This window comes from Antechinus flavipes, chromosome 3 (assembly GCF_016432865.1).
Source record: "Antechinus flavipes isolate AdamAnt ecotype Samford, QLD, Australia chromosome 3, AdamAnt_v2, whole genome shotgun sequence".
NCBI lineage: Eukaryota > Metazoa > Chordata > Mammalia > Dasyuromorphia > Dasyuridae > Antechinus > Antechinus flavipes.
The window spans coordinates 530,564,125-530,580,265 of NC_067400.1; the positions used below are offsets into that span (position 1 = coordinate 530,564,125).

The 16,141-nt window shown below is 33.9% G+C and overlaps 1 protein-coding gene across 2 annotated transcripts in view; it reads left to right on the forward strand.

Annotated features, from left to right (window-relative positions):
- Positions 1-16,141, forward strand: part of PCF11 (PCF11 cleavage and polyadenylation factor subunit) — a 29,651-nt gene that overhangs the window by 10,288 nt on the left and 3,222 nt on the right. The window contains exons 5-12 of one of the 2 annotated variants that reach the window (XM_051987217.1): positions 1,878-2,998; positions 3,516-3,705; positions 3,803-4,286; positions 4,495-6,068; positions 10,020-10,119; positions 12,103-12,222; positions 12,687-12,795; positions 14,472-14,655. In XM_051987217.1, the coding sequence (XP_051843177.1) occupies positions 1,878-2,998; positions 3,516-3,705; positions 3,803-4,286; positions 4,495-6,068; positions 10,020-10,119; positions 12,103-12,222; positions 12,687-12,795; positions 14,472-14,655 (3,882 nt within the window). The remainder of the gene's footprint in view (positions 1-1,877; positions 2,999-3,515; positions 3,706-3,802; positions 4,287-4,494; positions 6,069-10,019; positions 10,120-12,102; positions 12,223-12,686; positions 12,796-14,471; positions 14,656-16,141) is intronic. The other variant, XM_051987216.1, reaches the window with a different exon arrangement.

The following is a 16,141-nucleotide window of genomic DNA, read 5'->3' on the forward strand; positions in this document are numbered from 1 at the left end:
TTTTTTTTTTTTAAAAGGAAGAAAAATTTTTTGATGAAGACATTTGTCACAACCTCCCTTTCCCAGCTATTTCTTTAATCTCAGAATTTTCCTAGGAATGAAAATAAAGCTTATTGGCCTTTGGTTGTAGTGTTTTTGTTTTTGTTTTTTTTTCTTTTTCCCCCTTTAATTTAAAATCAGGGCATTTGCCTTTGAGAAAGTGAGAATTTCTGCTTTCTGTTGTCATTCAATAAAATTTAGGCACTCCAAGTAAAGATTCTATTCCTTTGATCTTCCTTTTTCTCTTCCCATTTAGATAAAACAACAAAAAATCCTTTTTTGTTGTTGTCCTTTGTTTCCTTTACCAGTTTTAGCATTCCTGATGGATGATGCCACTCATTTATCTTTTGTTAAATTATCTTCCATTTTCTGTATGTTTTTATTGGAATTTAAGTTGGTAAATTCCTTATTTGTCCACAATGGTTTCTTCAGACAAATCATTCTCCCCCACCCCCCCCCCCCATCCCCCCACCCCCATTGGAATTGTTTATTCTGTATTGTCTTCGGACTTTTTTTTTTTTTTTTTAAACAAGATTATAAAACAAGTAGTTAAGGTCTGACCCATATCAAACTCCCTGTTCTCCCAGAATGATAAATTTTAATGATTCTTTATTATACCTCCAGGACCAAATATAAAATCCAGTATTATTTTTCAAGAGCTTTACAACCTGGTTTCTTCCTGTCTTTCTAGTTTTTTTATACTTTATTTTCCTTCATATACTCAGCAATCCAGCTACACTATCCTTCTTGGTACTCTTTACACAGGGCACTCTTTCATTCTTTCATTCTCATTATTCTTGAGTGTTTTTGTTGGCTTGTCCCTTCTATGTCTAGAACTCTCTTTTTCTTATTTCTGGCACCTGGCTTCCTCAAGTACCAGCTAAAGTTCATCTTTTGCAAGATTCCTTTTAAGGTCCTTCTTAGTGCCTTTCTTTTGAGATTTTTGCCAATTTATCCTGTGTTTATCTTGTTTGAATGTTTCCCTTTTTAGATTGTGAGTCCCTTAAGAGCAAGGCTATTTATTTTTATTTTTTGGACTTTCACTTAGCACAGTGTGTGTGTGTGTGTGTATATATATACATACATACATATATATGTCAATGTTGATTTTAAGGGAATGTTATAGATGTGGTTTTCCTAGATTTTAGCAAATGGAAGGAAATTAAGCATCTGCCATTCTTCCTGGAATAATTTCCCTAGAATCATTTGTCCATATTTCATCCTACCTATTTTTCCTCTGAACCTTTGAAATCAGCTTTTCGAAATTTAGAGTGCATACTATTATTCTTGGATTTCACTCTCCTTCTAGAGTGAATTAGTCTTGTCTTTCTGCTGTTTCCTCCTTGTTTGTGAGAATTTGATCTAGAATAGAATTTCTCCTTGTTGGTTTCTCTTTCAAGATGGAAAACGATATTGAAGGATTAGATGATCATCAAGGCAAGTCACAAAGTTACAAAACTTCTCTTTAAGCAGAGAGCTGTGCCTATGATGTTTGGAAGTCCACACCATGCCTTTGCCAGATTTGTAATATTTACTAAACTTTTCATCTTTTTCCCTTTTTTGTCTATGTGGTCTATACTATACCAGAGACAACTAATTCATAGGAGGTTCTCTACATTGAGGAAATCACAGGATGGTTCAGAAAAATATGTTGTGAAACATTTTTTGCAACCTCATAATGTTATATAGCATGGCATTAAGTATTCAGTGATTATTGAGTAGGTTAGTAGATTGGACTGAGCTCATTATAAGAAAATTAGTTTATTCATTTCAGAATTTTTGACAGCTAATTTGTAATTTTTACAGTGTTTATATGGTAAAATTTATTTTTCTTCCAGGCAGTTTCTCTTAGTGTTCAGCAAGGGGCATCTAACATAGTTCCTGGATCAGCACCTTCCAAATTACTTGTTTCACAAATTCCACCTATGGCAGTTAAAGCTTCTCATCAGGTTTCTGTACAGCCTGAAAAGAGTCGTCCTTCCTCCTCTTCACAGCTCCAGGATATGAAAGTAACAAATAGAGATCCTCGTCTTAATCGGATTAGCCAACATTCTTCTCATGGTAAAGAGCAAAGTCACAGGAAAGACTTTCTAGTAAATGCAATGAATCAGTCTGATATCAAGGCAAATAAATCTATGCCTGCTGATAAACAAAACTCATCAAAGCAAGAAAAAAGTAAATCAAGTGAAAAAATCACAAAGAAAGAACTTGACCAATTAGATACTAAATCCAAATCTAAATCTCCTTCACCTTTGAAAAACAAATTTTCTCACACAAAAGATATAAAAAATCAGGAATCTGAAAGTGGTCGAGGGGTCCCTGAAATGAGCAAGAGAGATCCCCGATTAAAAAAACACCTCCAGGATAAACCTGATAGCAAAGATGATGACTTAAAAGAGAAGAGAAAATCTTCAGAAAAAAAAGATAAAGAGGAGCATGTGAAGTCATCTGAACACAGACTCACTGGAGGTAGAAATAAAATTATAAATGGTATTGTACAGAAACAAGATGCTGGTACTGAAGAATCAGAAAAACAGGGGACAAAAACAGGAAGATCAAGTACTAGAAAACGATCGCGATCACGATCTCCTAAGTCTCGGTCACCAATCACGCATTCTCCAAAAAGGAGAGATAGGCGCTCACCTAAACGAAGGCAAAGGAGCATTTCTCCTTCTACTTCTACACCTAAAACTGGAAAGCTACGCCAATCAGGAGTTAAGCAGTCACATGTAGAAGAATTTGCACAAGCTTCTCGTGATGAAAGAAATTCTAATAAAAGAAGTACTAAGCAGGACACCCGGGATCCTAGGCGAGTAAAAAAGACTCAGGAAGAGAGACCACAAGAAACTCTAAATCAGCATTCTACAAAATCAGGATCTGAACCAAAGGAAAATGTAGAAAATTGGCAAAGCTCTAAGTCTACAAAAAGATGGAAATCTGGTTGGGAGGAAAATAAAAGGTAAGTTTTTGTTTTTTGATTAAAAATGTACATAATATATATGTTTTTAGAGTAATAAAGTGTTTTACCTTTGTACCCTTTCAACAGGTATTTTGAAATGTTTTCTAGGGACTGTACTATGTGCTGGGGATGCAAAGAAGAAAAAAATATAGAATGGTTTTAAGATAATTTTGGTATTAAGACATGGTGAAGTCTGGGAAAGAAATCTTTAGAAAATATTTGATCTGAGTCTTTGAAGGAAGCAAATAAAGGTTGTAGGGCAGAATTGAGATTGCTCATGCATTGTAGGAAAAGAGGAGACAACTAATGCAAAGATGTGGAAAAGAGAGATGGGGAATATCATGCATGAAGAGCAAAAGTAAGGACTATTTGGCTTATTGTTATGTAATGTGTAATAAGACTGAGCAGGTGAAATTGGGACTAGGTTATGAAGGACTTTTAAATGTCAAAAAGAAAAGCTTATTTTTATATCTAAATTAAAGGGTCCTTAAATTTGTGTTAATATATTTTTTTCCAGTTTACAGCAGGGTGAAGAGCATCAAGGACTTGGTAAATCACCTCATCTAAGGCATAGAGAGAGTTGGGGAAGTGCTAAAGGAATTTTATCATCCCGAGCCCCCAAACAACAACATCGATTAAGTGTAGATGCCAATCTTCAGATTCCTAAAGAATTAACTTCTGCAAGCAAGAGAGAATTACTTAAAAAGGTAATTATGGTGATTTAGTTTCTTAGTTATTACTCTAATTTTGACTTTTGTAAATCTTTGAGACTAAATTATCTTTTTTCTTTTAATTTTTGTGCAGGCAAATGATAGTTTAACATCTGGTGAAATTACACAGGATGAATTCCTTGTTGTTGTTCATCAGATTCGTCAGCTCTTTCAGTATCAAGAAGGAAAACATAGATGCAATGTATGGGATAGTCCTACAGAAGAAAATAAAGGTGGATTAAAAAAGAAACCTCTCTTATCTGATGCTGAATTAACATATTATGAGCATAAAGCTAAACTCAAAAGGACACAGGTTCAGCATTCATTTCCAAGACTTGATCTCTTAGATCCTGATATATTTGATTACCATTTGACTGATGCTTTGTTGTCTGGAATAGAATGTGAACCATCCAAAAGTAAACATACAGGTAGGAGTAGTGGAGCACAGTTTGACAGAAAAGAACAATTTAGTGAAAGATCAAGGCGTCTTTCTCCAATATCTGGAAGCCGTACTTATGCGGAGAATCTTTCCCCCCATGATGGTCGAAGAAGGCATGAAGAACAAGTTTCTGCCAAAGGTACAAAGTTGCAAAATAAATTATGACTCTTGAAATTGCTTAAGTGGTGATGGATTTTAATGCAGGAGAAGTAATAGTTTGACCAATAAATTATTGAGGTATTTGTTATTGATATTTACTTAATTTTACTGTCGACAATAAAAGGGTTTTTCAGGTGATTTGATGTGGATTCAAGTGAGGAAATTTAAATTTTCTTTTCTCTCCGAAGGTGTCCGAGAAGAGCAAAGATCTCCATTCAGTGAGCGTTTTGCACTTAAGAGACCTAGATATGAAGATTCAGATAAAACATTTGCAGACAGCCCAGCATCAAGATATTCAAGCCTCGATACAACAAATCAGAGACTCACAGCATTAGCTGAAGATAGACCATTATTTGATGGACCTTCTAGGCCATCTGTAGCAAGGGGAGATGGCCCAACTAAAATGATTTTTGAAGGACCTAATAAGCCAAACCCTAGAATTGATGGACCTCCAACACCAGCTTCTCTTCGGTTTGAAGGGTCACCAGGACAAATAGGGGGAGGGGGGCCCATGAGGTTTGAAGGACCACAAGGTCAGCTAGGAGGTGGGTGTCCTTTGAGATTTGAAGGTCCTCAAGGACCAGGAGGGACTCCTCTGAGGTTTGAAGGGCCTCTTGGACAGGCAGGAGGAGGTGGCTTAAGATTTGAAGGAGCTGCTGGTTTGCGGTTTGAGGGTCCCACAGGTGGTTTGAGGTTTGAAGGCCCAGCTGGCCAGAATGTGGGTGGACTTAGGTATGAAGGTCCCCGTGGTCAGCCTGTGGGTGGTCTTAGATTTGAGGGACCTCATGGTCAGCCTGTAGGTGCTCTAAGGTTTGAGAATCCTCGAGGTCAGCCTGTAGGTGGACTCAGATTTGAGGGGAGCCATGGTGCATCAGGAAGTGGAATTAGGTTTGAGGGACCCCATGGTCAGCCAGGTGGTGGAATCAGATTTGAAGGCCCTTTGCTCCAGCAAGGTGGTGGTATGAGATTTGAGGGACCCCATGGCCAGTCAGTGGCAGGTCTAAGATTTGAAGGACAACATAATCAGCTTGGTGGAAACCTTCGATTTGAAGGACCACATGGTCAGCCAGGGGTTGGGGTCAGATTTGAAGGACCCTTAGTCCAACAGGGAAGTGGAATGAGATTTGAGGGTCCTTCTGTACAAGGAGGTAGTATGAGATTTGAAGGACCATTAGGTCAAGGTGGTCCAAGATTTGAGGGGTGTCATGCTTCAAGATTTGATGGTCAGCCAGGTCAACCATCTCTCTTGCCAAGATTTGATGGCTTGCATGGTCAGCCTGGTCCTAGGTTTGAAAGAACTCCTGGTCAACAGGGCCCACAAAGGTTTGATGGGCCACCTGGTCAGCAGGTACAACCAAGATTTGATACAGGGCCTCAGAGATTTGATGGCCCACAACACCAGCAAGCATCAAGATTTGATATTCCTCTTGGTCTTCAAGGTGCAAGGTTTGACAATCATCCTTCACAGAGACTTGATGCAGTCTCTTTTAGTCAGACTGGCCCATATAATGACCCTCCTAACAGTGCGTTTAATGCGCCATCGCAAGGAATACAGTTCCAAAGACATGAGCAAATGTTTGATACACCTCAGGGACCAAATTTTAATGGACCACATGGCCCTGGAGCGCAAAATTTCTCGAATCCACTTAACAGAGCATCTGGACATTATTTTGATGAAAAGAATCTTCAGGGTCCTCAGTTTGGAAACTTTAGTAATCTGCCCACGCCAATTGCAGTTGGGAATATTCAGCCATCTCAGCAGGTAAGTGTATTTAATTTTAATTTCTTCAGATATGTAATATACAAATTAAAGAGATATATATATTATATATATACATATATATATATATATTTCCTCACAAAACACTACAAAAGATGGAGACGAAGGTAAAAAAAAAAAAAAATCCAAAACTCGTACCTTGAAATTTATGAATCCCAAATTAAGATCACAATTTGAGGAAACTTTCAGGAGAATAAGTTCATTGAGGATAAAACTTTCATATTGACTTTGAAATCCTCTAGTTACCTATATTTTAGGAAAGGTTGCTTCCCATGGTAGTTAAGTCGAAATTTTTTGAGGTTGCTAACTTTTTTACTTTTCCCTACCAGAAACAAGGAAACGGATACCCTTTTGCTTTGGTGTTCAGATAATAATTATTGTGTAGAAACTTCAAACATACCTTTTAACATACCAGTAAAGTTCTGAAAACAAGTATTCTTGCAGCTGATTTTTAGGATCCTTTATCTTCCAAGGAACTCGTTAGTCTAATAAGTTAATTTAATAAAAACTAAGACATTAATAATTTTTAGCACTTTATTATTATTGTTACTCTTAACAGTCCACTTTAGAAAAAAGTGAGCCTACCAAATTTCTCTTTCTACTTAAAAGTGGCAACCCTGTTTAGTCACCCCCAATTTTCCATTAGTTATCTTCTGATATTTCAGAGTATACTTAGGGATTTCAATCTAATTAGTTGAAATAGTTACTTTTATACTCAGTAGTTTTGTCAAAATTTTCTAAATAATGAAAGCTCCTTAGGCCTATCACAATGATAATTTTGCTAAGCTTTGCTTAGTAATAATATGTGAAAACCCTCATCAGAGGATAGGTTTATTATTATGGGCAGGGGAATTAAAAGAGAATTTTCAGATAATTTAGACATAACTTTTATTTGTATAACATGTTAAAGTACAAAGCAGCCTTTTCTATTTATTAAAAAACAGACTCCTTAGTTTTTGAGTGAAGGAGTTTTGTTTGTTCTTTTAGGTTTCTTGAGAATATTAGCAGTTCTTTGTGAATGTGCTGGAATTTGAAATTGAGGAGTTTTATTTTTCATTAATCTGAAAATCTTGTTTGCTTTTTTTTTTTTTTTTAATACTGAATTAAGAACATAATTTGTACTATATGGGTAGGCCTGATGGCATCCCTACATACTATTTACTGTAAGATCAGGCAGGTATTTTTCTAAGTGCCCTGCTATCATTTTTGTTAGCATTTTTGTATTCTGTATTCAGTTTCACCCTATTTTTATTCCTACCTTCACTATTTTTGTTAGTATAATTTTAATGAATTCCTAGAGGGAATGAACTAACCAGTTGAAAATGATTCCTTTTTTAGAAGGGGGAGAATAGAAAAAACTGAGGTAATTTTAAAAAACTGTTCCATTTTCCTTCTTGTCTTTCTATTTAAGCTCACTAAAGTTCCACCTAAATCTAAATCTCAAATCATCCATCAAAATAGAGCATGTCAACTCTCATTTTCCTTAGTGGTTTTTTTTTTGGTTGTTGTTGTGGTTGTTGTTATTCTTGCTATTATATCATAGAGAAGTGGATTTTTTATCTTATTTCCTTTCTCTAGACCATGCAGACTGGTGTTCTCATAACAAAAAGTAAATAACAAAGAATTTGGATGTTTCAATGAATTAGTTAAACCAGAATTTTATCAATAATCTCAAGATTTAATTATTTTTCTTTTCTTTTCTTTTCTTTTTTTTTTTTTTTTGAGGCAATTGGGGTTAAGTGACTTGCCTAGGGTCACACAGCTAGGAAGTGTTAAGTGTCTGAGGCCAAATTTGAACTTGGGTCCTCCTGACTTCAGGGCTGGTGCTCTATCCACTACACCACCTAGCTGCCCCTCAAGATTTGATTTTTTTCCTTTTTAAAAAAAATTTTTTTTATTATAGTTTTTTATTTACAAAACATATGCATGGATAATTTTTCAAAATTGACCCTTACAAAACCTTCTGTTCCAACTTTTCCCCTCTTCCCCCCACCCCTCCCCTAGATGGCAGGTAGTCCAATACATGTTAAATATGTTAATGTATATGTTAAATACAACATGTATACATATTTATACACTTACAAGATTTAATTCTTAAAAGACTTGTAAGGGCCCATTTTTAGGTACATTTAGGAGTTCTACTGTGTATGTTTCTATGCTAATTATTGTGGGGTTAAGTTGAGAAGACAGTTTCTCTCCTTTGTTCACTTTGAAGAGGATTTTATTATCATATGATCATATTCTCTTCCATATACTCAAAAAGCATTTTGAAATGGGAAGAAATTAATAAAACTTCTATATTAAAGTTATGCCTTGTAACTGTGAAGTTGTCCTTCAGGTTCTTTATTTGGATCCTCTTCTCTTGTGACTTGATCTTCTTTGTTACCATGGATTCACATATATCTTCCTGCAAGTAATTGTCAAATCTTATCTACCTTAACCTCCAGATTTATGTCCTTGTGGACATTTTGAATTGGATGTTCTTAAGGCATCTTAAATTCGGCATATGCAAATCTGAATTCATTATCTTTTTCTCCAAAATTTCACTATTTTTGTGTCATAAAGTCATTCATTGTTTCTCATTTCTATGTTGAATTACTAAATCCTATTGTTTCTACCTTCATTAACATGTGATATATCTCATCTCTTTGGATCCTACCACCATTCTAATGGAGACCGTTTTTACCTCATCCCTTGAGATCACAGTAGCATTCTCTTTCATTTGTCTCCCTTAACAAGTGTGTCCATTATTCAGCTGTCCAATTTATCTTCATAAAAGTCAGGTTGAACTTGAGTATCTACCTCCCTTCCCCTCCACCCCCCGTTCCCATTCAGTAAACTCCAGTATTCCCTCTTCTGTGATCAAATATTTCTTCCTGCTTATCCAGTTTTCTGTACCTCATTCATCCATTGTATTTTCTGTGATCCAGTGATAGTGGCCTACCTGCTACCCAGGAGCAAGAACTCTATTTTCCCAGATTTCACTGGCTGGCTCTCAAGCCTGGAATGCCTTTCTTGCTCATTTCCACTTCCTAGCTTCGATTCCTTGTAAAATTCTACCTTTTAAAAGAAATCTTTTCCATATTAAAATTATTTTAAAGAAATTTTGAAGGCTATTTTGCTATTTCTGGAGAGAAAGCTCTTTTCATTTTAGTGCTATTTTTAATTCTCAGAAGTGATATGCATGCTGCTTATCATTCAGAGAAGATGTTATCTTAAATTCTTAAAATCTTAAAATTAAAAAATTAAAAAATCTTAAAATCTTAAATTTTCTTACAACCTTCTTTATAACTTCATTTGCCTTAACTTTGACTGTGGCACTATATATATGATTAAATCCAATGAATTTTATAATTAGATGTTGACTTTACTCATACTTAAAGTAAAAAACTGTTCATGTCCTGGGTTCAGAGGTATAAAGACTGGTTTAGTGTTAGAAGTCTTATTAGAAAATTCTTTGGTTATTTTCAGTCTTAAATTTTCCTTGGATTGTCTCCAAAGTAGATTGTTCTAACACTGAATTATTTTTGGTAGTAAGTTAATTTATAATTGAATTTCTGCTTGAGAAGAAAAATAATTAAATATTGTTATTCCAATTTAATTTTCCTAACCATATTTGAAAGTAGTTATTAAATTTGAAAAATATTTTCTTGATTTCCACCAAATCTATTGTTCTTTTCTAATTTGCATTTTATTTTATGGTTATACTATGCCTTCATTATCCTTCCCCCTCTCTCCCCTCCCCAATAAGTTGAGATGTGTTAAAATGAAGTTCTCATACTTTAATCCTTAGGAAAAAAACTTTAAAATTTGGCAAGTAACATCTTTGCAAATTTATATCAAGCATATTTTTAAAATTTATGTGAACTAAGTTTTGAAGTTTTCACAAAGATAGAAACAGTATACATGTTTACAAAATATATTCTTCTAAAGGTTCTCTCTGGTGTTACTCAGCCTGTAGCTTTTGGACAAGGACAGCAGTTTTTACCAGTTCATCCACAAAATCCTGGTACTTTTGTTCAGAATCCAGCAGGTATGTACTTTTAAAAATTGAGTCCTAGCATTTTTCAATTATTATTTGCTTTGTTGGTTAGTGAACTTTTTTGATTTCAGAAAATGATGTGGTGTTTGAGAGAGCATATTTTATTTTAGGGAATTCTTATCTAGTTATATATTCAGGTCATACATAAAAGCTTACTTTTTTTGTTCATATATTGATCATTTATACTTTAAGGCAAAGATGATGAGCAATTGAAAAGGGGAGGAAGAGATAAGAACGAGTATACTTGAGATAGAATTACATATGAATCACATTAAAATCTTTTTAACAATCAGTAAACATTAATTTATCACTTATTATTGTTCTAGGCACTTGTTAAGTCTTGAGACTACAAAAAGAGGCAAAAAACAATCCCTGCCCTCTGGGAATTCAAAATCTAATAGAGAAAACAAATAATATAAAAGCAAGCCATAGACTGCTTTTATAGCTTGTATAGATATTTGGTTATATTTATATATTTGCATAGCTGTGGATTGTTAATATAGCTTGTAGCATAAATATTGGTTTAACAGCCAAAAAAGAGTTATAAATTTGAGAGCCTTTTGAGCTGGATGCTAAATAGAATATATAAGTGGCATCACTAGTTGCTCTAATAATACACTTATCCTTATAAGGATTGACATCAAGATCCACAACTTGGCTTATAATTGAATGAGGTTTCCTTTAATTTTACATTTTGACATGTAGTGAAAGGGAACAAATACAGATTTCCTAACTAAGAATGGGGCCAACACAGCCAGTTAGTTAGCAAAGCAGGTGTTTTTATTCTGAGTTATCCACAAGAGAACATCTTCAAAAATATAATATCACATTATGGTAAGATAATTTGAATTGATTATACATTGTGAGAATTACTAAAATCTCTGAAATGACTTGAGTAATCTTAATCAAATTCCATTTTATTTTTCTGGTTTATTTAATGTATTTTCTGAAGCAGTCATTGAAATTACATAAAGTTAAAACTATTTTTGCATTCCTACAAATTTATCTCACCATACTAATTTCATAGGTCTTCTGGCTTTTAGTCTCTTGCTCATAATACACAAAATTTGAGTTCCATTTGTTGATCAGATTCAGTATAAATAAGAAGTGTTACCCATGTCAAATGTTTCCTCTTGAAGTTTGAGGAATGAAGAGTACTATCTTGTTGAGTTTTCTTAGCAGAGGGGTAATGTGGTGAGATGGGTGTGGGGGCTGTAGCTACTAGCAACATAAGACAGGAATCTTCAGTTAGTTTATTGTAATCAACCTTTTCATTTTTAAGTTTAACCTCACCTTTTCTCTGGTTTCTTGTTAATTTCTGACAGGAATGCAATGTGGCACACAAGCATTTTTATAGGATAGATTGAAAACTTGGCTTCATTGTTTTTCACATTTAAGTCAGTAGTTGGAAGCTATGGGTTTTTTGCACAAGGAAGTAAAAAAGTAAAAATAATACATATATATATATAAAGACACTTTAAGGTCTCTCTTAAGAATTTTAGAATTGGTTGTATAATATGGGAGACATTGATTGGCACAAGACTGTCCAGCATGGTGTCCCTCATCAAAGATGATGCAATACTCTATGAGCGAATTGAATTAGTTCAAGTTAAAGAAGTCACCCCAAATGTTCATAGGGACTATTTGTGTCCAGCCTGTGACAGAGTGTTTTGAGCTCTTGTATTAGTTTGGTCAGCCATAATTGGACACACTGTAACTTGACTTTAACAGTAATTTTGGTCCTCTGAGAATGAACAACCACCAACCAAAATGTAGATCTCTTCTAGAGGATTGTTGGTATCACGCTGATCTAGGTCTTCTGATTTTTAGTCCTTTGTTCATTGTTAAGAACAAGAGTACGGAAAGAGAGATGCCAATTGATCATCATTGGATATTTTATCAAACAAAAAGAACTTGAGATTTTACCTTTGGAAATCACTTTAAGGTGCACTTTTTTTCCCTCCAACTTTAAAGGTGCTCTTCCAAGAGCATATCCTGATAATCATCTCAGCCAGGTTGATGTGAATGAACTCTTCTCAAAACTGCTAAAAACAGGAATACTTAAATTATCCCAACCTGATTCAGCAACAACTCGTAAGTATACTTTATTCTGATAACACAAACTTCCTTGAACTGAACTGTGAAGTAAAAGCTTTAGGTCTCTTGGTACTTAGTTAACATTTTTTAGGAGTTAGAGAGGATAATAAGCTTTATATGTCATTTTGCATGTATAAATTTTTTAAAACTTAAAAATTGTAATGTAATTGAGCATTTTTCAAATTAGATTTTTTCAAAACTTGAATTGTTGACTTTTGACATTTAAAAGCTTAACTAGCACTTTAACAGACTTCATAGTTAGAGTTTCTTACTGTATAAATTATGACATCAGTCATACTTTTATTAATATTTACATAGTGATAATAAGCAAAATTGGTAGGCTTTAAAAATACTGCTCCTAGTAGTCTTTATGCCTTTAATATTTGAGTTCTTTGTAAAGAATCCATTCAAATATTTTCAGAATCTATTAAGAAATGTGTATTTTTTTTTTTTAATTAAAGAAGTAAATGAAGTTGCAACACAGCCTCCTCCTGAGGAAGAAGAAGAAGATCAAAGTGAAGATCAAGATGTTCCTGACCTCACTAATTTCACAGTTGAAGAATTGAAACAGTATGTATACTAATGACAAACCCATATTAGTTCAGTGAAGTTTTGGCTTTAAAAAATTGTCAAAAAATCAAGTGCAATGGTTTTACTATAAAACAGCACTGCTTTTATTGCATTCCCAAAACAAGGGCATTTTAAAGATATTTTAAAATCTAATCTCTTTAATTATTAACACTTGTTAATCTATTTGCAAATTCAGTTGGTAATATGTTCCTTACTATTGATGGCATAATAGGATTAAGTCCCTGTTTATATATGCTGCTGGACTTTAGATTTCCAATAGTGTTTAGTTGGGTGGTATTTTTTTCCCCTTGATTTTAGGTTGTTTTGATAATATTTATGCTTATAATAATAGGCTTGGGAACTGCCGGTATGAAGGATAAATATTAGGTAGTATTATTTATTTAGTCTCTTAATCTCAATAAAAAAGTTAGTCTAGTTTATAATCAACAGTGTTAGTTTTGACCTGGGCTCCATTCCTGTCACATAATAGTTAAGTGACATAAAGCAACTGAATTTCTCAGAACTTAAGGTAACTATATTAAGCAAATTGTAATATATACTATTAGGAGTTCCTACATTGCTTAAATCACTATTCTTGATATATTGGTAAATTAATAGCTCAGCCACCATTTATGGTCATTTTCCTGTTTTAGAAATCTTTTAATAACTTGAAAGTGGGGGAAAGTGCTAAGGAGTTTAAATAGCTTCTGGAAACCTGTTAATTTGGATTTCTTGTTACTCCTTTTTTTCTTTTGAGCTTCTTCCCAGTTAACCGTCTCATTTACTGTTTTCATAAAATTCATTACTGTGGACTTCTTTCAGGTTGTAGCTGGGTTATCAACATCTTCAGAAGTTCTGAGGAACTAAGTCATAGCCCTTGGGACCCACTATGTTGTCTACAGGCTTGACTTCACTCCCACTCCAAGAATAGCCTTGCTGTTGTCTTATTAGCTGGCAGGTGGCTGGGCTATTTTTAATCTGGAGTGTAGAAAAGGCTTTCAACCAAAAGAGAAAGGGGACCCCCCAGTTAGAATATTTGCCTAAGTTTTTTTTTAAATCCAATTTGTACTGTGGGAGTGGTGTATTAAAACTATCCAGACTACAGTGGAGTGTTTGGGAAACGTTTTAAGGTTCCATACCATAATAGTAGAGAGAACAGATTTAGATTTGATCAACTTTAGTTCAAATCATGCTTAGATACTTTCTAGCTGCATTTCTTAGTTTCCTAATGTATAAAATTCGCTACCTAATGGGTTTAGAAATTTTAAAGATATTGTATGTATGTGATTTATTTATGTGGACTATTCCAGAATGAAAGCCATCCATGTCATTCTAGAAATCTTTTTTAGAGGATCCATTCAATTCTACTAGAGACCTTCCTCTGAATTGTAATATTTTGTATGTAACAGTGTGGTGCTGATTTTTCATTTGTATCCAAAATTTTTTTTCATGCCATTACTTACATACAAATCAATATAGGCAATATTCTTTTCTCACCATTCATCTTTCTATTGCCATCATTATTATGTTAAAGAGTCTGATTATTTTATAATTTGTTTTATTGTGAATGCAAATAATTGGAATGCAATAATTTGAAATCAAATTATTGTAAATGTAATTATTTTGATTTTGAGCACCTTATGAAAACTACATAAAGATGCTTTTTTTTAAAATAGGCGTTATGATAGTGTTATAAATCGCCTGTATACTGGTATCCAGTGTTATTCTTGTGGAATGAGGTTTACAACATCACAGACTGATGTCTATGCAGACCACTTGGACTGGCATTACCGACAAAATAGAACTGAAAAGGATGTTAGCAGAAAAGTTACACATAGGAGGTGGTACTATAGTCTAACGGTAAGTAAGCTATACATGGTATAGTATATTTTTGATTTTTATTGTAGCATTCAAATGATTTGTTTTTGGTTTTCTTTTGGAATGTGTAAGCAATGGAATCAAATCAAAAATTAATTCCCAGCTTGAAGCTGAATAAAATAACTTAGTACAGGATTGTTTAATCAGAATTAATTATTAATTAATACATAATTAACATTATGTAATCAATATAATAACAATTAATTTACGTTTTATTTGTTAATTTTCTGAATAGGATTATAAACAGACAAACAATAGACCTTAATTTAGGTATTCTGAAATAAGTTTTTTAAAAAATTGGATCTGAAAAACTTTGAAATCATCTAGGCCAGGTGTTTCTAACTTTTTTGTGTCAAGGAAATCAATATTGAAACACCTGTATTGGAACATTTTGAAGTTTACAGATACTGGTTAAAAATTCTTAATCTGACCTATCATTTCCCAGCTAGGAAAATAATAATTGAGAGATGAAACAACTTGCCTAAAACTAAGTTGAATTAATGGAAAAGTTGAGACTAGAACTCTGCTTTGGACACTGGACTGAAAAAAGAAGTAGGGCATGTTGAAACCATTGTTGGACTGGAGTTGAGACTTGGGATTTGATTTTAGTTCTTCTGAGGTCTGACTATGTACATCATCTTATAGGCCTGAGTTTAAAGAGACCATAAATAAAATTATGTCATTTCTAGTCTATGATTGATTGTATGCTTTTAAAACTGCATAATAGGGGCAGCTAGATGGTACAGTGGATAGAGAGTACCAGCTCTGAAGTCAGAAGGACCTGAATTCAAATTTAGTCTCAGACACTTAATACTTCCTAGCTATGTGACTCTGGCCAAATTAGTTAATCCCAATTGCCTGAACAAGAAAACAAAACAAAAACCTGCATGATATAGTATAACCTTGTTAGTAATTAATGGGTGTTTTTCTAGAACTAGAAAGAATAGTTACTGATATTCAGTGAATTTTTGCTTGCAGCCATTTTGACACATCAAGGATTGACATGATTTTAGAATAGTTTTACTAGCTAAGTTTATATACTTGATGAACACATTTACAAAAAAAGTTGTCTTTTGGTTAAAGATTTTTTGTTTTTGTGGTGGTAAAAAGTTTCTCATCAAATGTAGACAAACTTTCACGAGATGAAACACTCTAATATTGCTAGACAAGTTCCCAAAGCTTCTCCCACAGGTTAAACCTCTGAGAGGAAGGTTCTGCTTGAATAGACTTTAGAACCTTGGCTAATTCCCCCAATTTGATGCTTTGAGAGAGTGGTGTCAAACTTGCATAGAAACACTGATCCCTGCATTTAGCATACAGCACATAGCATTATAGTTTGAAATGCATTTTTTTGTTGTTTGGGAGTCCTAGTGCTAGTGGCTGCATGGTTTGACATCTCTATTTTAAGCATCAAGATTATAAATTCTTTCTTCTTTCTCCTTAGATCTGCTTCTATTGTCTTTGCTTC